Source organism: Cnephaeus nilssonii (assembly GCF_951640355.1).
Source record: "Cnephaeus nilssonii genome assembly, chromosome: 5".
Classification (NCBI taxonomy): Eukaryota; Metazoa; Chordata; class Mammalia; order Chiroptera; family Vespertilionidae; genus Cnephaeus; species Cnephaeus nilssonii.
The window spans coordinates 108,914,078-108,935,036 of record NC_137076.1 but is presented as its reverse complement, the minus strand read 5'-3'; the positions used below and the strand labels follow the sequence as shown (position 1 = coordinate 108,935,036).

The window sequence follows — 20,959 nt, the reverse complement described above, 5'->3', positions numbered from 1 at the left end:
CCCCGCCCAGAGGCCCCGCCCCCAGGGGTCCCGGGAGCTGGGGGGCGCACAGCCCACCCACGGTCCCCCGCAGCCACTCCAGGACATCCGGACAGGGGCAGGCGGTCCCTCCTCGGCCCCAGGAGCCGGCTCCCTCTTTGCGAAAATGCTGTCCCAACAGGAAATGAGGAAATCCTCGGACCCACGGCCGGCACCTCGGAGACATGAACAGGGAAGGGGGCCCCTGCGTCCGGGCACAGCAACCCCCGGGGGACGCTCAGGCCACGCGGACACAGGTGAGACGTAGCGGCCTCGCCCACCCCACCGGCTGCAGTCAGCAGGGCTCGGCCGGTGGGCGGGGCCTCCGGGGCTGCCTGGTGGGCGGGGCCTCCAGGTGCTGTCTGGTGGGCGGGGCCTCCGGGGGCTGTCTGGTGGGCGGGGCCTCCGGGGCTGTCTGGTGGGCGGGGCCCCGGGCTGTCTGGTGGGCGGGGCCTCCGGGGCGGGCAGCGGGCGAGGGTGGGGCTGGGGCCCAGCTGCAGGCTTCCACGGAAAGCCACAGGCGCAGGGCAACCAGTGCTTTTTCTCCCAAAGCGGGAGCGGGGCTGGGGCGCCCTCAGCCGCCCGCCCAGCGGACAAGCCTGCGGACTCAGCAGGGTGAGCGGCTGTGACAGGGCGGCCCGGAGCCTAAGGCTGGCTGTTGGCCCCTCAGAGCGCTGCCCGCCCAGCTTCGGGGGACAAGCGGGTGTGGCCCAGGGAGGCCGCGCCCAGACGGTGGCCACGCCCTGACTGATGTCTCTCCTACCACCTGCCCCACAGCTCGCAGCTGGCACCGGGCCGCTGGGGGACACCTGCCGCCCACCTGGTGTGCGTGTGTGCGTGTGTGTGTGTGTGTGGGGGGGGGGGAGCCCCAGAACCCACCTTGAGCAGATGCTTGTAAGGAGGGTTCAGGAAGTTTCGAGCCCTAGCCAGTTTGGCTCAGTGGATAGAGTGTCCGCCCGCAGACCAAAGGGTCAGGGTTCGATTCTGGTCAGGGGCACGTACCTCAGTTGCAGGCTCCATCCCCAGCCCCAGTTGGGGTGCAGACAGGAGGCAACTAATTGATGTTTCTCTCGTACATCGATGTTTCTCTCTCTCTCTCTCCCACCCACCCCTCCCTTCCACTCTCTCTAAAAATCGATGAAAAATATCCTTAGGTGAGGATTAACAACAAAAAAGTTTCAAATTAAGAAATGGAGACACTAAACCTTTTCCATAAGAATAAAAAGACCACAATCCCAACCAGATGCACAAGCCCCCCATCAGAGCTAGGAGGGAGACAGGAGGGAGGGTGTCCACGTGCGTACAAAACCCCACATCCTGAGTTCAGGGTCCTCCCTGGGGGAAGGAGGGCCTGTGGTGGGCAGAGCTGGCTGGGGCACCCCAGCACCAGGACCCCTGCATCCGGCCAGGAGCCCCACACCCTAGTCCTGGGCTCCACGTCACTGTGCCCCTCTTCCCAGGCCAGACAGAGGAATGACCGGCCCTGCTCTGCTCTCTGGCGTCCGGTGGGCCGCCGGGAATTGAAGTCCCTGCCCAATGGGCTGGAGCCGAGCTCCAGGGCCTGTGATCCTCCAGGGAGACCACAAGGCCACTGGGTGCAGCCCTGGGCCTACAGGGCGGCGGAGGGCCTGGGCTGGACACCTGTAGCAGCAGGAGGGGTGGGAGACGGGGCCAGGCCTGAAGCTCAGGTACACTCCTGCCCCAGCCACAAAGGTGTCCCAGGCCCTGCCTTACTCTCAGTCCGGGAGACATCGCCTGTGGCTCAGGGCAGACCGTCCCAGGCACCAGCTCCCCTGGCCGCTCTCCCTCCCCAGCCCCCCAGCTCCCCAGCCCCCCAGCCCCCCAGCCCCTCAGCTCCCCAGCCCCCCAGCCCCCCAGCCCCCCAGCTCCCCAGCTCCCCAGCCCCCCAGCTCCCCAGCCCCTCAGCTCCCCAGCCCCCCAGTCCCCCAGCCCCCCAGCCCCCCAGCTCCTCAGCTCCCCAGCCCCCCAGCCCCCCAGCCCCCCAGCTCCCCAGCTCCCCAGCCCCCCAGCTCCCCAGCCCCCCAGCCCCCCAGCCCCTCAGCTCCCCAGCCCCTCAGCTCCCCAGCTCCCCAGTCCCCCAGCCCTCCAGCCCCCCAGCTCCCCAGCCCTCCAGCCCCCCAGCCCCCCAGCCCTCCAGCCCCCCAACTCCCCAGCCCCCTAGCCCCCCAGCTCCCCAGCTGCCAGCGCCTCTGTCTGCCCCACTCTGCCCGGCCTTCTCCAGGCCATTCTGGCGTGACTCAGCCCCCTCTCCATTTCCGGGAGGTGGACTGACATCTGGACACGTGAGGCAGGTAGGGCTGAGCCAGCAGAACAGGTGTGTCTGGGCAGCCAAGGCCCAGCAGGGGGGAGGGGCTGGCTGAGCCCTGTGGCCCCGCTCCCCGACCTTTGCCCTTCCTGAGGAGGCCCGTGAGCGGAGGGCTGAGATCTGGTACTGACAGCCATGGGGCTGGCTCTGGGCCAGCTCAGGCGAGCGGGGCAGGCCTGGGGCCCAGGTCACTGTCTCATCTCCAAGGCCGCCTCCCCGCCCCCGTTCCGCCTTGTGGGGCAGCCCAGGCGCCCCCCCCTGCCAGGCGGGTGTCACCTCCACAAGCTGCATTTAGAGAAGAATTAATACCAATCCTCAGATTCTTCCCACAGCCAGAGGAGGAGGCGCTGCTTCCAGCCTCATCCCGATACCAAAGGCAGACGAGGATCCACGAGAAAGGAAACGGCAGGCCAACACCCCCACGAACAAGATGCAAAACCCTCCACAGAACACCAGCAAAACGCCCGCAGGGACGCATCCACGGCTCGCACACCGGGACCAGGGAGCTCCGTCAGGGATGCAGGGCTGGCCCAGCACCCACAGGTCAGAGGGACGGACCCAACTAACACGCGAAAGACAGCAACCGCACGATCGTCTCAACAGATGCCAAAGAGGCATTTATGGAACTCACCGCCCATTCACGGCGAGTCCTCTCAACAGCACGTTCAGAGCGGCGAGCCTCCACCTAACCAAGACCCGAACGACAGCCCACAGCTCACGTCACACTCAGTGGTGAAACGGAAAGTCCCCTCCAAGATCGAGAACGAGACAAGGATGCCCACCTCGCCCTCTTATTCAGCGAGTCTCCGCAGGTGTCGCCAGAATTGGGCAAGAAAGAGAAACAAAAGGCACCCAGATCAGAAAGAAGGGCAGTTTCCCTCTTTGCAGATGGCGTGACACCGCGTGTAGAAAACTCTACAGGCTCCACCCAAAACCGTTAGAACTAACAGACACACGCAGCAGAGCTGCAGGATACAAACCTCAATATACAAGTACCTGTCGTGTTTCTGGACACGGATGAACTATCCGAAAGGGCAATTAAGAAAACAATCCCACTTACAATTGCAATAAAGAGAATAAAATTCCTGGGAATAAACCTAACCAGGGACACAGCTAAGCATCTGCCAAACATGGGGACAGGCTCTGAAGAGACATTTTCCCAAACACATCCATAGGAGGTGGAAGGCCTGCACGCGGGAAACTACAAAACGTCAAGGAAAGAAATTAAAGACACGGAGAAATGGAATGACGCTCCTTGCTCATGATTGGAAGAAGGAACGTCGTTAACAGGACCCTATTGCCCAAAGCAATCGGCAGATTCAACGCCATCGCCATCAAAATCCCCACGGCCTCTTTCACAGAAATAGACCAAACTGAAATCAATATAAAAAAATTTAAAAAAGCCCTAGCCGGTTTGGCTCAGTGGATAGAGCGTCATCGGCCTGTGGACTGAAGGGTCCCGGGTTCGATTCCGGTCAAGGGCATGCACCTTGGTTGCGGGCACATCCCCAGTAGTGGGTGTGCCCCTCATCCATGTTTCTGGCTCTCTATCCCTCTCCCTTCCTCTCTGTAAAAAAATCAATAAAATATATTAAAAAAAAAAAAAAAACCTCATACAAGTTCAACAGCAAAAAAGACCCCAAACCAAAAACACCCAAACATTAAAACATGGGCAGGCTGGGTGGAGGGGGGCAAAGGTCGGGGGAAACGGGGAATCGGTAATAGCGTCAACCCTTAAAAAAACAACAAACAGAACACGGGAAGACGCTCTGAAGACGCCCCAGGTGCCTGGAAGGTGTTCGGCACCCGTCACTATTCCTCAGGGACACGCAAATCAAAACCACGGCCAGCCACGGCCGCCCTCAACAATGGCGCTCGCAGAGACCAGGCACAGGCTGGCGGGAAGGTGAAGGGAACCACGGGCCCTCTGGGGGATGCACATCGGGCAGCCCCCCCCCGAAAACAGCCCAGGGAGACGCCTGCCTTCCCCCCCTCCCCCCGCAGCGCCGGGCAGCGCAGATCCAACAACAACGGAATCCCGAGGAAAGACACGTGCAGTGTGTCTGCGGCCGCGTGGCTGACAGCGGCCACGTCGGGGCGGCCGGGGTCTGTGGACAGGTGGCTGGGGGTCAGTGGGGTCCACACGCCCGCTCTGGCTATGCCTCGGCCATAAAAAGGAAACCTTGACTGGCAGCCGGGCTCAGTGGTTGAGCTTCGACCTATGACCCAAGAGGTCACGGTTCCATTCCAGGTGGGGGCACAGGCCCGGGTTGGGGGCTCCCTCCCCAGTGAGGGGTGTGCAGGAGGCAGCCGATCCATGATGCTCTCTCACCACGGATGTTTCTCTCTCTCCCTCTCCCTTCCTCTCTGAGATCAATGAAAACGTATTTTAAAAAGAAGGGAACCTGTCGTTTAGGACAGCGTGGACGAACCCTGAGGGTGTGTGCTGAGGGGGAGAGTCAGAGAAAGACAAAGACCACACGTGGAATCGAAGGAAAACAAACCCCAACCGCGAAGCGAGAACACGTGGGGGCTGTCGGAGGCGGGAACGGCATGGGCGCGGGGGTGGGGGGGTTAATCGGAAAAGCTTCCAGGGATAAGACGGTTTCTGGGCGTGTCACGCACACCCGGCGACCACAGTTCATCTGGTGCCGACGCTGGGAAGCCGCTGAGAGAGGCGCTCTTAAAAGCTCTCGTCACAGGAAAAAGACGTGGTGAGGCGGAGGAGGGAAGGGAGCGCGTCCATGGTGACGGGAAAGATTTAATTAAAAACGTAACGTGTTAGTGTGTGAGGCGACGACGGTGAAGTATGGTTATTCTGGTGATCGCGTCTCAGTACATACAAACATTTAACCGTTACGGTGGACATCTGGGGCTACTATCAGTTACATGTCTGTTATGGCTGCAATCTTAAATATGTTTTTATTGACTTCAGAGAGGAAGGAAGAGGGAGAGGGAGAGAGAAGCATCATTGATGAGAGAGAATCATTGATTGGCTGCCTCCTGCACGCCCCCCACTGGGGCGGGGGGTCATGTGCCCCAACCGGGAATCGAACGGAGACCTCCTGGTTCCTAGGTCTACGCTCCCCCACTGAGCCACGTCAGCCAGGCACATGTGACTTTTTTAAAGAAGATTCCACAGTATGCTGCCACGCGGATGGACCCGGAGGACACTGATCCGAGAGACAAGCTGGACACAGAAGGACAAGCACCGAGTGGCTCCACTCACGGGGCGGATGGCAGAGGCGGCGGGAGGTGGGCGCGGGCAGAGACGGTGGGAGGTGGGTGCGGGCTGGGTGGGGAGGTGGGTGCGGGCAGAGACGGCGGGAGGTGGGCGCGGGCAGAGACGGCGGGAGGTGGGCGCGGGCAGAGACGGCGGGAGGTGGGCGCGGGCAGAGACGGCGGGAGGTGGGCGCGGGCAGAGACGGCGGGAGGTGGGTGCGGGCTGGGTGGCGGGAGGTGGGTGCAGGCTGGGTGGGGAGGTGGGTGCGGCAGAGATGGCGGGAGGTGGTGTTTCACGGCCGGCTTTCCACGTGCAGGAGGGAGCGATGGGCGTGGCAGGGATGAGGCCACGGCGGTGTGAACGCATCGGGTGCCCCTCCACGCTGCCCCCCACGTGGTGACGACGGCAGTTCTACGCTGTGTATTTTAACACCATAAAAGGGGAAAGCACCTCCCGCCGGCCGCCCAGGGCCTGACAGCGTGAGGCAGCCACAGAGGTGGGGGAGGGGGTGACCAGGAAGTCCCGCTGCTCCCCAGCGACCACGCCCCTCCTCCCCGGCCACCGGGACCCCAGCAGGGTCCCTCCCAGGACTTTCCTCGGAGAAATGGGGCCGAGCAGCCGCCTGGCAGCGGACCCCACCCGGCGCGCCAGCTCCCGGCTGTGGTGGGATAGGCGCACCCAGGTGAGGCACCCGTGCGGGCGGGGCTCACACCGGAGGGTGCTCGGTGCCACCGACGGCTAAGAAGGTGCCGTTCCGGCGGGCGTGGGGGCGAGCCGGGGGGCGAGGCGGGAAAGGGGTCAGATGTAATACCTTCAACAATAAATAGTTATTTTTTAAAAAAGACGGACACGCCCAGGTCCTGTCGCCTCAGGTAACAGTGTGGCTCGAAGGCCTGGGCGCCGCGGTCAGTGACCCTGAACCAGGCCCCGGACGGACGGACGCGGGCGCTCAGCTCATCCTCTGGCCACAACCACACGGCTCCCCAACCGACTCCTAACCGTCAGCAGGAACACGTGTGAGCTCTGCGTGGACCTCCGGCAACAGGAGCAAGTAACCGCTTTCCTACCCGGGGCTCCAGGCCCCGGGTCCCGGGCGGAGCCTCTCCCAGCAGCTCAGGGCTCCTGGGGGACCACCCCGGACAGGCCGCCCTTGGGAGCCGCGAGACAGGGCCCGGGTTCGAGGTCATGGGGGAGGGTCGGGAAGCGGGTGTTGGGGGCTGCAGGGGTCCCCAGACCTCCTTCCTCCCCAGCCCTCGCAGGGCCAGCTGGCAGGCCTGCCCAGGTCCCCACACCCGGCCCGCGCTGTCCTGCCGTCCAGGGCGGATGCTGCGGGAACCCACCCCGCGGTGCCCGCTCCTGGCCGGCCGGGCTCGGGAGGGCGAGTGCCTGTGGCTGGGTTCTGCCAGCATCACACACGGTCCCGCGCCGCCCGGCAGTGCCAGGGGGTCCCTGGCCGCCCTCTGACCCCAGTTGCACCCGACAGGCTGGCCCGCAGGCAGGCCTCCGCGGGAGGAGAAGGTGCGGGCCTCAGGCAGCGGCCGTGGGCCCTGTGGCCCGGAGCAGAGCAGGCAGGGAGCTGGCACCGCAGGGCGGACAGGGCTGAGGCCGGGCAGCAGGAGTCCTGTCTGCCTTGAGGCCCGGTGTCCCCTAAGGACCTCCGTTTCCCCACCCGTAAAATGGGGGGCCTGCTCCGGGCTTGTCTGCTCCCAGGCCACCGGGCCGGTGGGGCTGGATGGGGGTGTCCTGGGGCAACTCTGCAAGGCAGAGGCTTGGCCCGAGCCGGGGCGAGCTGGGCTCCGCCAGAGCCACCCAGGCCGTGGCCCCGGACCGGAGGCCGGGAGGGCAGTGTGGCCGGGAAGAAGGGTGGGGACAGGCCAAACCTGAGCGCCCGGCTGACGGCCCTTCCTCCCTGACCCCCGGGCACTTTCCTGACCAAGTGGAAGGGCAGGTCTGGGAGGGGAGGGGGGGAGTCTGGGGCGATGGCTCCCGGTGAGCAATCCCGGGGGCAATGGGATGGCGCCCCACCAGCCTCTGGAGAAGCCCCCGCTGCCTCCGTGGGATACCCCGGCGCCCAGTGCTCCCCTCCCCCCCACCCTGACCAGCCTGTCCCAGACCTGGGGCCGCAGAGGCCCCGCCCTGCCCACGGGGCGGGGGGTGCAGGGGGAGCTGGGACGTCCTACTGGGCAGGTCCCAGGCCCCAGGTGACTGGGGGCAGATGCAGGGACTTCCCACCACCGCCAGCGCCTCGCCCTCCCTGTGCCTGAGGTTTGTTCCGAGGGGTCCTGGCTGGGAGCCCCCTGTGGGGTGCCCAGTGCCCAACCGAAGCGCCTGGGGACGGTCCCTGCGGGAGGCCCCCCGCGCCCCAGCTGGAGGGGATGCGCTGGGGCTGCGCCCCCCCCCGCCCGCGGAAGTCCTCGGTCCGGCTCCGCTGACCCCCGGACGCCGGCACCGGAGCAAAGTCCAGGCGGTGCCCGCAGGGAGGGGGGGCGGGGTGCGCGCTCCGGGCACGGCCACAGCCCCCCCCCCCCTGAGCCGGCCCTGCGGGGCTTCCTCCCGGGTGGGGGCGCAGGGCAGGGGCTCCGGGGGCCATGACGTCACCGCCAGGTCGCGGGGGGCCAGGTGGACGCCCACGCCCAGCCCCGCCCGGGCGGCTCCCATCCTCCCCGCGGCCCGCGCGGCGATTTCCTCTTTCTCTGCGGAGCCCGAGGTTTCGCAACGCGGCGGGTCCGCGGATGACGGGCCGGAGCCGGAGCCCGGAGGGGGAGGGGAGGGGAGCGGAGGCGGCGGCGGGGGGGGGCCTGGCCGTCGGTCCCGCAGGTGCACTCGGCGCGCCCCACCCGCGCGGGGACCAGGCTGCGCGCCCGCGCCCCCGCCACGCGGCGCCATAGCGCCCTCCCGGCCCGGGTCTGCACCCCGGCGGGCACCCCCGGCCCGCATCCCGGCAGCGCCCTGGACCCGCACCCACCCCGCCCGCCCGCCCGCCCGCCCGCACCTACCCGGGGCGCCGCAGTCGGCGCAGCGCGCGTTCCCGGGCCGCCGCAGCAGCTCCCACACCCGCGGCCGCTCCTGGGCCATCGCCGCGCCGCGCCCCGGGCCGGGCGGGGCCCCGAGGTGCCTCCGCGCTAGGGCCCCACGCAGGCTGCCCGCCGCCCCTGCGCCATGCGGCCCCTCAGCCCGGGCGCCGGTTCCGCATTCCCGCCGCCGCCGGGCTCCGCCGCTCGTGCCGCCGCCGCCGAGGCCGCCAGGCGTGTGCTGCGCGGGGCCCGGCGGACGGCGCGCTCCGGCCGGCACAGCCCGCGGGCGGCCCCCAGCGGCGCGGGCAGGCGGCCTCCTGGGGCGCACCCAGCCCTCGCCCCGGAATCCGGGTGGCCCCACGCCCACCCGTCCCCGCCCCGGGGCCACTCGCTCTGCACTGAGCCACCAGCCACACTGCGGGGAGCGGGGCGGGGACCTGCCGGCCTGGGGGGGGTCGGAGGTGCCAGCATTGGGGCGGCCGCACCCGCATACCCACTGCGCCTTCCCCGGCCCGCCGGGTGCTGGGGAAGGAAGGGGTGCGTGCCCAGAGCTGGGGACCCCGCTCACCGTCCTGGGAGGAGACAGCCAGCAGGTGACCAGACCCGTGACCTGGATGCTCAGGAGGAATAAGGTCCCACCCTCCCTGCTCGGGGGACGGGACAGGGTGGGCCCAGCACCCGGGGCAAAGCCCTCCTGCCCGGGCCTCCAGCAGGAAGGCGACGGTCCACAAAGGATGTCCATCCTCCACGTGCCCGTGCGTTTTTTCCCTCAAATTCTGTTTTCTTCTTCAATTAGGAACGCAGGGACACATCCTGTTAAGAACAAATTGCCACAGAGCAGCCTGAGCGGGCACAGCCTCCCGCACGCCCAGCCCTTCTGGGCCAGCGGCTGCTAATGGCCCCTCAGCACCTTCCGGAGACCCACAGCCTCTATCCTTCCCGCCTTCCCCCAGGACCGCCAGCTGAGCACCCTGAGTGATCAGCAGGGACCCCCACCCCCACCCCCAAGGGCAGGGACCCCACAGAGCCCAGCCCAGCCCAGGGCCTGCAGATGCTCAGGCCCCGAGCACCCAGCCCAACACCCCCAAGGAGAACAGAGCAGCCGCCCCGAGTCCTTCTCCTGCGAGTGCCGAGCGGCTGCTGGAGTCTACGCCTCGAACGAGCGCTGTTGGGCCCACAGGCACCTCTCTGCCGGCAAGCCCCCGCGGTGTGGGCAGCCTGTGGGCATGAGCGTGGCCTTCGCTTCCCTCCCGCGTTGCCAGGGGTGGGAGGCCGTGGCCGGGAGACGCTCTGGGTCTGAGACTCGGGCCTCGGCACCCCAGCCCCCGGGGGGACCCTGAGGGCCGAAGCAGAGAGCACCCATCTGGCTGAACTGGCCTGGACCTGGGACCCTGGCCTGGGTGGGAGGAGGAGCGGGCACGCCTGGCAGCAGCAGACCCCGCCCCTGCCCCCCACAGGCACTGGAGCTCTGGGCTGCACAGCCACAGGACCTGGAGTGGCGCGGGCGCGACCCGCCGGCCAGAGCTCTCCAGGGGCCTCCAGTCCTCCCCCCTCCCGCCCTCCCAGGCCACATCCTCTCCTTGGCCTCCTGCTCCTTGGCCTGCTCCCTGCCCGACCCTGGAGGCGGCCTTCCGCTGGGCCCCGGGAGGGTGAGGCGGCCCAGGGAATCGTGCCTCCTGAGGGAGCGCTGGGCACAGACGGGGGAAAAGCCAGCCTCCCCACGCAGCCTTGGGCTCGGTGCCCTCTGGCCCACCCCTACAAAGGGTCATTGTGTTCCACCCAGAGAAACAGAACAGCCAGAGGAAAGATGGGGTAGCAGCTTTGGGGAGCTCTGCAGAGGGGGCCGGCCCGGCCCACGGAGCCGGCAACCCTCCCCCGCAGGGCCAAAGCCAGGGGTGCAGGGGCGCACAGCCCCCAGAGGCCTCGTAAGGTGTGGGTGTCCAGGGGCCCTGAGGCCGAAGCAGAGAGCACCCATCTGGCTGAATTGGCTTCGACCCTGGGCCGGGCATGGGTGGGCGGTGGAGCGGGCATTGCCTGGCAGAAAAATACGTGAAGATATTGTTTGCTTGGTTTCCCGAGAGGAGCGGTACTAGCTGGGGAGGAGGGTGGGTCTGAGGTCCTCAGGCCCTGGGGCTGCTCCCCCGCTGCGGGCGGGACCTGCTGGGCCCCTGCGGGCACAGAGGCCGAGCACTCAGCGGGGCACAGCCCTGAGCAGAGCGGCTCCCAGGCAGCCACCCTCCTGTGGATGGAGGGGCGCGGGGGTGGGCCAGCAGGGAAGCTGTGCACACCCACCTTCAGCCTTTCCCTTACGTGGGGGGGGGGGCGCGGGGAGGACGGACATATTGACACTGGGGTTCCCGCTCTTCCCCTGGCCCCGCCCCTTTCAGCAATGGCCGTGGCACTGTGGGGGCTTTTTTTTGTTTTTTTAATCCTCATCCGAGGATGTTTTCCCATTGATTGTTAGAGAGAGTGGAAGGGGCGGGGAGAGAGCTAGTGGGGAGGGGAGAGAGAGAGATTGGCTGCCTCCCGCACACACCCAGACAGGGCTGGGAATCAACCTGCAACCCAGGCATGTGCCCTGGACCAGACCAAGCCCTTGACCCTTAGGTGGGAGCACCAATGCTCCAACCACTGGGCAACACCACCCAGGGCGGAGCTGTGGGTTTTAAGGTCACAGGCAAATGGGTGCAACACACACAAAAATCCACTGGTGCCGGCCCGTGTGGCTCAGTGGTTGAGCGTGGATCTCATGAACCAGGAGGTCACGGTTCAATTCCCTGCCCTGGTTGCAGGCTCGATCCCCAATAGGGGCGTGCAGGAGGCGGCTGATCAATGGTTCTCTCTCATCATTGATGTTTATCTCTCCCTCTCCCTTCCTCTCTGAAATCAATTAAAAAAAAAAAACTGGCAAGGAACTCTTACAAGTCAGTGAGAGGAGCTCGGTGACTCAGTTAAACGCGGGCCAGGACCCACACGGCCACTTCCCCAAGGAAGGCCCACGTGGCCACGAGGCCCACGAGATGCTCCCACCATCATTCCCCAGGGAGCGGAGAGCAGGCGCTGTGAGGGGCCAGCGCACACCCAGGGGCGGCGAGAACTGAAAAGCGGAAGACAGCCCTGCCCGGCAGCTCAGGTGGTTAGAGCGTCGTCCCAATGCGCCCAGGTTGTGGGTTCGAGCCTCGGTCACGGCACATGCAATAAGCAAGCGGTGAGTGCGTGGGTGGGTGGAGCAGCAAACCTCTCTCTCAAATACATTTTAAAAAATAAAAATAAAAACAGCAGGTGCGTGTGGGCGAGGACGAGGGGGGCAGAACCCCGAGGCGCCGGTGGGGCGGAAGACGGCAGCCTCTGTGGACAAGGCTCCGGCGGCTCCTCAGATGGTTAAATGCAGGGACCACCGCCCAGCAGTCCAGGCCTGGGCACAGACCCGGAGAACTGGGTACAGGCGCACAGGTGCCTGCACCCCCGCTCACAGCCCACCAGTCACAGCGGCTAGAGGAGGGGGCAGCCAGTGTCCACCGGCAGGCGACAGACACACGGGGTCAGCCCCGCCCAGAGCTCGTCACACACACGCGTGAAGCGGCGACACACCTCACTCGGGCACGGGCCTGAGAACATGCTTGGCGTGTGCACCGGCTCAGAGGGGCGCGGCGGGCCCATCGGCCTGCGTCCTCGGTCCCACGCATTTCCCACGTTCAAACAGGACTGAGCAGCTCCCCCTGCTCTGGGCCTGACGGGACGCCCCAGCTGCGCTGAGCCATGCGGCCTCCACGCGGTGACGGGGTCCTGGGTTCACCCCCTCAGCAGCCCCCCAGAAGCTGGCTTCATGTGCCTTCGCGGATGGGGAGACTGAGGCTGGGAAGGGCTGGGCCAGGTCATGGGGGTCATCTCCTGGGGCCTGAGGCCAGAGACCAGCACGAGGGACCCACACACCAGACGGAGGAGCCGGGAAGCCCTCCAGCCTCACAGAACACAGGGCGGAAGGTGGGACGCTTTCCACAGGTCATCGGGCTCTCCCTGCCGCCAACCAGCTGCCTCTGAGCGCGTCTGCTGTGACCAGGTCCCTGCCCCATGTGGGATGGGCCCGGACAGGTGTAATGGGGCTTGTATTTCCCTCTCTGTCCATCCATCCCTCCATCCATCCACCCATCCCACCTACCATCCACCCACCCATCCACCCACCCATCCATCCACCCATCCACCCACCCACCCATCCACCTACCCACCCATCCATCCACCCATCCATCCACCCATCCATCCATCCATCCACCCACCCACCCATCCACCTACCCACCCATCCATCCACCCACCCATCCATCCACCCATCCCACCTACCATCCACCCACCCATCCATCCACCCATCCACCCACCCATCCACCCATCCACCCATCCCACCTACCATCCACCCACCCATCCATCCACCCACCCACCCATCCACCTACCCACCCATCCATCCACCCACCCATCCACCCATCCATCCATCCACCCACCCACCCATCCACCTACCCACCCATCCATCCACCCACCCATCCATCCACCCATCCACCCACCATCCACCCACCCATCCACCTACCCATCCATCCATCCACCCACCCACCATCCATCCATCCACCCACCCACCCATCCATCCACCCATCCACCCACCCACCCATCCACCCACCATCCATCCATCCACCCATCCACCCACCATCCACCCATCCACCCATCCACTGAGAGGAGGGATCTATGTTCTCAACTTGAACCTGGGTGGGTCTGACGGCTCAACCAGTGCAGAATGGCTGCAAGACCCACGTGACTGCCAAGGCTGGGCCCTGACAGGAAGTCACCTCCACCTGGTGCACAAGCTCTCAGATTCCTCTCTCGCTCTCTTCCTATCTCTCTCTCTCTCTCTGTCTCTCTGTCTCTCCCTCTCTGTCTCCCCCCCCCCCTCTGTGTGTGTGTGTGTGTCTCCATCTCTCTCTCTCTCTGTCTCCATATCTCTGTCTCTCTGTCTCTCTCTCTCTCTCTCTCTGTCTCTCCTTGGGAGCTGAGCCTGGGAAGCCAGGTACGGAGCCCGGCACCTCTCAGGCTGCCTCAATGCAGAGACCCAGTGGAGAGAGCCGGAGCCCACGATGCCCGGAGCCCACGATGCCCGGAGCCCACGATGCCCGATGCCCACGATGCCCGGAGCCCACGATGCCCGGAGCCCACGATGCCCGGAGCCCACGATGCCCGGAGCCCACGATGCCCGATGCCCACGATGCCCGGAGCCCGGCTGCTGTATCAGCCCCGGCGGCTGGCGTCCTCCCCGCCCCGGGGAGAGGCCTCGGGGGATGAAGCCTCAGCCTCGGCCCTTCGAGAACCGGGCTGAGCGCAGCCAATCCCTGGGCGGAGAGAACGTCACCAGAAAGTGCGGGAGGGGGACGGCCACAGGGGGTGTCCGGCACCCCAACCCCGCGCTCCCACCGCCTCAGGACGGAGCGCTGGCCTCCGGGGTGAGCCCCCAGCTCCCCACGGCCCCCTCTCGTCTCCAGCGCGGGGACCCCCGCTCCATTCCTACCCCCGCCCCCCCCCCCCCCCCCGCAGCCCGGCCCCGGGCGCGGGTCCACAGGGGTGGGCGGGGCGTGGCCGCAGGTGAGCAGGCACCTGCCCCACGCGGATGTGGACCGCGCTGCCCACGAGGTGGGGCGGGGCATTGAGGAGCCTCAGGGGGCGCCCTGGCGTGTCAGGAGGACCTGGGTCCCACCTTCAGGTTCCCCGGGTGGGGCCCCCCGCCCCCCGCCCCCCGCCCCGCCCCCACTCCCCTCCGGGTGACCCCCCTCCGCGCTGCAGTTCCGCCGCCGTCCAGCAGGGGCCGCCACGCTACCACCTTCGGTCCTGGGGGCGCCCGCCGTGGGTCAGAGGGGAAGGAAAGGGTTTCCTGAGGGTTTGGCCCAATTACTATCCTGGGCGGGTCACCCACCCCCACCCCCACCCCCACCCCCAAAAGGGCCCCCAGCCCAGCATCTTCAGGAGGGCGGACCGGCAGGCAGGCCCCTGGGGGGGGGGGGGTACCCACACCGTCCGGGGCCTGTCCTCCCAGCAGCGCCACCTGGGACTAGAGCTGCTGGTCCAACCCTGGAGCCGGAGTTCGGGTGGGACTCGGAACAACGCTCCCTGTCCCGGCCCCGCAGCCCCCTCTCCAGGGCGCCCCGGGGCAGGGAAGGGGACAGGCCTGGGGAGCAGGGGACGTGGCACTGGGGCCTGTGCGGGGTCTGCGCTGCCTGCGAGGGGACAGCGGGCCCCTTCCCTCGGAGCTCACCTCCGGGTGCTGGCCACCCAGCTCCCAGACCAGGGGCACCTGCCGCTGTTACGAGACTCTCAGGCCTCGTGGCTCCAACGAGAGCGAGACCGCCTGCAGGTCTGCGGGGTGGCCCTGTCCCGTTGGCCCCTCCCAGGTCCAGCACCAGGAGGACCCCGAATTCCCGGGGAAGCTCAGGGCACGGGCCAGGCCTGAGCATTCCAGACCAGCCCCCCACAGGAGCAGGCGGGCCCACAGACCCTACCCCTTGGCGCCCACCTCAGCGTGGTGGGCGCCGCCACGGGGCGTCCCCCCTGAGAAGTAGGGGTGGGTAGCAGCCTGCCAGGCCTCCCGCAGGAGGGCTGACCTCAGGGAGCCCAGGCGGGGCTTCTGTCCAGGAGGGGCCCCTCTTGCACCATGCGAGGCACACAGCTGTGAAACGTGATCTGTTCCTCCGAAGAGACTGGAGACTCAGAACTTTATTTCCAGAATTATGACAAGCTCATGCTCTGGCTCCATCAAAGGTTCCCTAGTGTCTCTGGCAACAAAGCACCCCTGCCCCGCCCGGTCTCACCTCAGTCAGCCCTCCACTGGCTCCAGGTCCCAGGCTCCAGGTTCCAGGCTCAGGCTCCGGGGTCAGGCTCCAGGGCGTGGGGGAGAAGCCCTCTGTGCTGGGCCACCAAGCGGCTCTGACCACCCCGGCTTGCCTCTCCATGGAGCCCCTCACCAGCCCTTCGTGCCTGGCGGCTGCCAGCAAGGCCACACTGGATTCCACCGCAGAAACCAGGACGGATGAGCTGGGCTGTGTTTATGGATATAAAACTACAGCCACAGGCACATCATTTATAGACGACGTAAAATCACCAGTAAACACAACGAGCTGCTTGTGACGAATGGCTTCACTGTTTCCGTACAAACAAGACGTGCTTGTTGTGAAACAGTCGTGACGAGAACCCGGAGGGGAGCCAGCCGATGTCGGCAATGCCGGCCCGGACGTGGTCCCCCCCACCCCAGACCAGGCGCCGTGTGGTCCCCACTCCAAGAGGGGGCCGCGTCACACGTGCGCTGGCCGGTTCTGACTCCCGATCCCGTTTACTGGAAGCGCAGGCCTGTCAGTGCCCACAAAGCAAGTGCCACAGGTTCCGGAAGAACGTGAGACGCCACCCATGCCAGGGCAGCCCGGGTCAGTGCCTCCCGGGGCCTGTCAGAGGCAGAGCAGGAAGACGGACGGAGCGGAGGCAGGGGGAGGGAGGACGGGCCACAGGCCCGAGCACGAGGCACCTCCAGACGCCGGGAATGGCAGGAGTCTCGCCAGAGCCCCCAGCAGACATGGCCCTCGGTGTTTCAGGCTCCAGACCCTCACGTGACACAGCTGCCTGCTTCAGCCGTCGGGTTTCCGTGGACTGTGCGGAGGGAAGGGGCCTCCCGAAGGCTGGGGTGTGGCTGCAGTGGAGGGAGCACAGGGCGAGGGTCGAGGGGGACCAGCCCTGCGCCCCGGCTCCCAGCCATGACTTGTGTGGGTGAGGCCGGGGGCGGGCGGACAAGGGCCAGACCGAGGAGGGCGTGGGCCTGGCCATGCTCCTGGCCCCTCCCCCAAGGCCCTGATGTGGTGCCTCTCAGCACTGGTCTCTGGGGACAAGGGCACCAAGGAATCCATCGCGCTTCACACACACCTGCTGGCAGCTGCGGCAGGAGCGGGCAGACGTCCGGCTCCCCGCGTCCTGTTTCAGGGTCAGGAGCCGCCGCCATCCCCACGCGGCTATGCTCAGCACGGCCCTCCTCCGCCTCCCTGGCTATCACCCCTCCTTCAAATCCACCGTGTGTTTCAGAATGAGCATCTCCCCATGTCCACAGAAAGTTCAACTACAGAGTTTGACAAAGTATTTCTTCGTTTTGAAACAATTCCAGACTTCCCCAAAGCTACTAAAATAGAAGTGCCACACGCCGTTTCTCCAAACAGCATCTTACAGGACCACAGGACAAGGCGGCATCGCCTTGCCCACCGACCTGCAGACCCTCAGCTGTGGGCTCCCGCCCGACCCCCCTGCCGGGCCACGGAGCCTGGTGCCTGGGACGCCCCGAGTCCTCCCGGACCAGCTGCTCTGAGGACTGTGCTTCCTCGTTTTGTACAAGGCGCTCACGAGACTAAGGTTACGCACTTGGCAAGAAAACCACCGACGTGACCTGTGCTTCTCGGGGAGTCAGGTTGGGGTGCTCCCTCCCTCCCCTCCGGGCGGTCCAGGGGCGCCTCTGTGCACGGGGTGCTCCATTTGGGGACCCCCATGGCCTGGCTGTGAGAAACAACATGGCTCCGAGCCAGAGCTAAGCTGCAGGCCGGCGGCCATTCTCGTTGCTGCCGGAGTTTCCTTTTGTACAAACAGACGGGTATTTCTAGTTGCTTTTCCTTTTCCTGTGTTAATCCAGTCAACACAGATTTTAATTTTGTTTTGTAATTTATTGAGATAGACATCGATTTGTTGTTCCCTTCCTCACTGGCTGATTCTCGTATGTGCCGACTGGGGACTGACCCCACAACCTTGGCGCATCGGGACGACGCTCTAACCAAGCGAGCGCCAGCCAGGCCCGCTCCCGCAGCTTCTAACGTCTTTCTCATATGTTACAGATACTCTCGGGTTCCGCTTTTCCATTGTTTTGTTTTATAAAAAAGGGAAAGAAAACCACTCTTCCAGGGAAGTTTTCTGAAATTCACAAACGTCCAGTGTTACGAGATGCGGCCGAGTGTCCACTCACAGACGAGACTCAGTCTGTCACCGTCCGGGCCGCCCAGGTGACAGGAAGCGCCACACGTGCATTTCAGACAGCACTCACTGCGGGGGGGGGGGGGGGGGGGGTTCCTCTCAGCGACCTGGAGGCCGAGGAGGAGCCCCTCCCGCCGTGAGCCCCGCCCACCGAGGTGCTCCAAAGGCACGCGGACGCCCCTTTCTCAGTCACACCAAGTGACCTCAGGGTGACAGGTCAGCGCCACGGCTCCGCCCCAGATGCCCGGCCGGTGGTCTTCCCATGAGGATTTAGGGTTTGTCTGCCTTTCCGTCCATCAAGTCTCCAAACCCCAGCTTTTCCAGTGGTTCTTGTGCCATCAGTTGCCTGAAAGACAGACGGACAGGTGTCAGGTGGAGGAGGAGAATGAGGGCAGTGCCCAGGCCCCAGGCTGCCATCCCACCCGGGACCTGGTCCCCACCGGCCTCCTGCTGTTCAGGCGCCGGGGCAGGTGCCCGGAGCCCCTCCTGCCTCCCACTCACACGCCGGAAAGAGCTGGGTCTGCGTGGTTTTGTCTGGGGAGGCAGCTCTCAGAGGCCCCCGCTCACCTCCCGGACGCGCCGGAACCCGCCACTCGCTGGCCACCATCACTGCCACCCCACCTTCCAGCACTGAGCGTGCGCCCCTACACTCCCAGCAGGCGAGCTGGACACCTGGGACCACCCGCGATGCTCAGACCCAACTCTGAAGGTTCTGTGGGCCTGTGTGCGCTGGCCACGCCGCCGAGAAACACGAACCGCCCCGGAAATGAGCGGCACCCAAGCCTCGAGTCCCCGCAGCTGTCCCCACTGGAGAACCACTGGACCTGCTTCATGCAGCCAGGAAGCTCAGGCTTGAGCAAATGGAAGGGGGATGGGGATGGGAGAAAAGTGGAGAAACGTGGGCAATTGCTGGCGCTGGGGGACAGGGGCAGGGCTCACTGGACTGCACTCTGCACGTGCTGGGCAATCTCCATGCAAAAAGCCAGAATCCACTTGAAAAATAAAAAGTCTATGCGTAGGGCAGACTAAGGAATTTGTCTGTGTCCCCAGAAGGGCGGACAAGCTGGTAGGTAAGCTCCTTGCTCACCACACTTGCCACTACCAATGTGGACTGTCGTGCAGTCGGTGGTTTCAGATTACACCGGGAAGGAGCTCCATGGGAGAGGCAGCCGAGGGGCTGGGAGGGACCTGTAGCTGGGAGACAGGGTGGGCGGGCGGCAGGGAGGCCAGATCCTGGGAACCTGCGGCGACTGTCACCGCACAGCCAATGTGGGCACGGGCAGACCGGCAGCTGGAAGCCAAAGTGGCCTCAGGCTCAGACAGCAGCGCCATGTGTCCCCGGGCACCACCGCCCTCCCGCGCGGCCTCTGACCTGGGTGCTGGCTGGGAGGTGTCCCCGACCTGGCTGGGTGGTCAGGGGCGGGTAAGAGAGCATCCTGGGCTCTGAGGGGCAGGCTAACAAAAACTCAGGGAAATGTCCGCAGAACCGCCAGCCCGGTCAGCAGTGTGGACTGGCGGCAGGTCACAGTAATTCCAGGGCAATGGCTCACACTCCAGCCAGGCCCAGTCACACCCTCTCGCCACGTCCGGTGAGGAGGGCGCCTGGCCAACAGTTCTCGGAGCTGCGGCCTGACTTCCCTGCCGTCGGCGGACCCAGGACCCCCAGGGACACACTCGTCCTGAAGCCTATGAGAACCCCCTAAGCGGCAGGGGGAACCCACTGCAGGCTCAGTGGATTCTGGGGGGAGATTACTTTGGTTTACCCAGTGGGGGACCGGAGAGGCGGTCAGGAGCAGGAAGGGCCAGAGACCAACACTGTGGTCGTGTTTAGCAGCCAGTTTGGCTCAGGGAATAGAGCGAGCATCGGCCTGTGTCAGGGCGTCTGCAGGAGGCAACCACCCGTGTGTCTCTCTCACATCGACGTTTGTCTTTCCCTCTCTCTTCCACTCTCTCTAAAAAAGCTTGATGGCAAAATACCCTCGGGCCCTGGCCGGTTTAGCTCAATGGATAGAGCGTCAGCCTGCAGACTGAAAGATCCTGGGTTCGATTCCGGTCAGGGGCATGTACCTTGGTTGCTGGCACATCCCCAGTGGGGGGTGTGCAGGAGGCAGCTGGTCGATGTTTCTCTCTTATCAATGTTTCTAGCTCTCTATCCCTCTCCCTTCCTCTCTGTGAAAAATCAATAAAATATATTTTAAAAAAAGAAAGAAAGAAAAATACCCTCGGGTGAGGATTAACAACAAGAAATAGTAAGGGGCTCTGCCGAACTGGGGCGCCGTCGGCAGTCCTTCACCTCCTGTTTAAGTAGCCTGCTGTCTCCGCCACCGGCCGCATTCCAAACGGCACAACACAGGGCGCGTGGTGCGGTCGGCCCAGGGGGTGGGAGGTCACTGCACCCACAGCCTTCGTCTTCTCACTCGGTCTGAAACCGCAGTGACAGCCCCCACCCAGGTCCGCAGAGAGGATGCTGGGAGGAACGCAGCCCGCGCGAGGTGCCCCGAGGGAGAAGTTCCCGTGCGCACGCGCCGACCCCAGCTCGGGCGGGGCGGACCCGGCGCCGCAAGGGCCTCTGGGAAAGCCGCGTCCCCAAGGAGACAGGGGCGGGCCGCAGGGGCCTCTGGGAAAGCCGCGTCCCCAAGGAGACAGGAGCGGGGCCGCCCCGTACTTGCCTCTCCATCCGGCACTCTAAATAGGCTTTGGATTCGTGTCTGCACAACGCGTTCTCGAACTTGTTCGCGCGGAGGCACTTCATGAACTTCTCCTGGAAGCGTTTGCATTCACCTGGGACGGAAGCGAAGGCAGCATTTTGTCTCCACAGCGCCGCGGGCCGCGCGCACACGGCAGCCTCTCCTTCGGGCCACGCCGGGAACGGCCGACCCACGGGCGCGCGCCCCGCGGCCGGGCTGTGCCTGCGGTGCCCCGGGAGACGCTGCGGGCGGGAGCACCGACTGCCGAAGCCCTGACTTGCCGGGAGCTTAGCCACCGCAGACCTCAGGCCGAGGGGGCTTAGGTGCTCGACATCCCGCGAGACGCGCCGGCGGGCGCCCCCCGCGGCCCGAGACCCCGCGCCGCTCACCGAAGTGGTCCAGCGGGAAGCTGCCCTTGTCCGGCGGCCGCGGCTGGAAGCTCTTGGACCCGAAGTTCATGGCCGTAGACATGATGGCGGCGCCGGAGCCTCCGAGGGCGCCGCACGCACTACGCAGGCCGCCGGCCGAGCGCCGAGCGCGTCGAGCGGCCCTCGCAGCAAGGCCCCGCCCCCTCCCGCAGGCCCTCTCCAGGCCCCGCCCCTCTGGGCCCCGCCCCCTCCCGCGCAGGCTCCGCAGGCCCTCTCCTGGCCCCGCCCCCTCCCGCGCAGGCTCC

General features: G+C 65.7%; 2 protein-coding genes across 2 annotated transcripts in view; both read right to left on the bottom strand.

The window, feature by feature from the left end:
- The window catches only part of ADAP1 (ArfGAP with dual PH domains 1), a 29,648-nt gene extending 20,827 nt beyond the window's left edge, over positions 1-8,821 (bottom strand). Inside the window, exon 1 of the mRNA XM_079770202.1 lies at positions 8,564-8,821. Coding sequence (XP_079626328.1) covers positions 8,564-8,642 — 79 coding nt within the window. The 5' untranslated portion in view covers positions 8,643-8,821. The remainder of the gene's footprint in view (positions 1-8,563) is intronic.
- Positions 8,822-16,002: 7,181 nt separating this feature from the next.
- Positions 16,003-20,852, bottom strand: COX19 (cytochrome c oxidase assembly factor COX19). Its single transcript, XM_079770361.1, has 3 exons — positions 20,676-20,852; positions 20,269-20,380; positions 16,003-17,945 (listed from the first exon to the last, which is right to left on the bottom strand). Exons 1-3 carry the CDS (start codon positions 20,755-20,757, stop codon positions 17,870-17,872), a joined length of 270 nt encoding a protein of 89 aa, XP_079626487.1. The 5' UTR covers positions 20,758-20,852; the 3' UTR covers positions 16,003-17,869.
- Positions 20,853-20,959: the final 107 nt, after the last annotated feature.

Excerpts from the sequence above, each read along its gene's own strand:
- COX19 (XM_079770361.1), bottom strand. The coding sequence starts at position 20,757 with ATGTCTACGGCCATGAACTTCGGGTCCAAGAGCTTCCAGCCGCGGCCG. Across the intron at positions 20,381-20,675 it reads CTTCCCGCTGGACCACTTCG|GTGAATGCAAACGCTTCCAG; the intron begins GTGAGCGGCGCG and ends CTTCCGTCCCAG. Across the intron at positions 17,946-20,268 it reads TTAGAGTGCCGGATGGAGAG|GCAACTGATGGCACAAGAAC; the intron begins GCAAGTACGGGG and ends TCTGTCTTTCAG.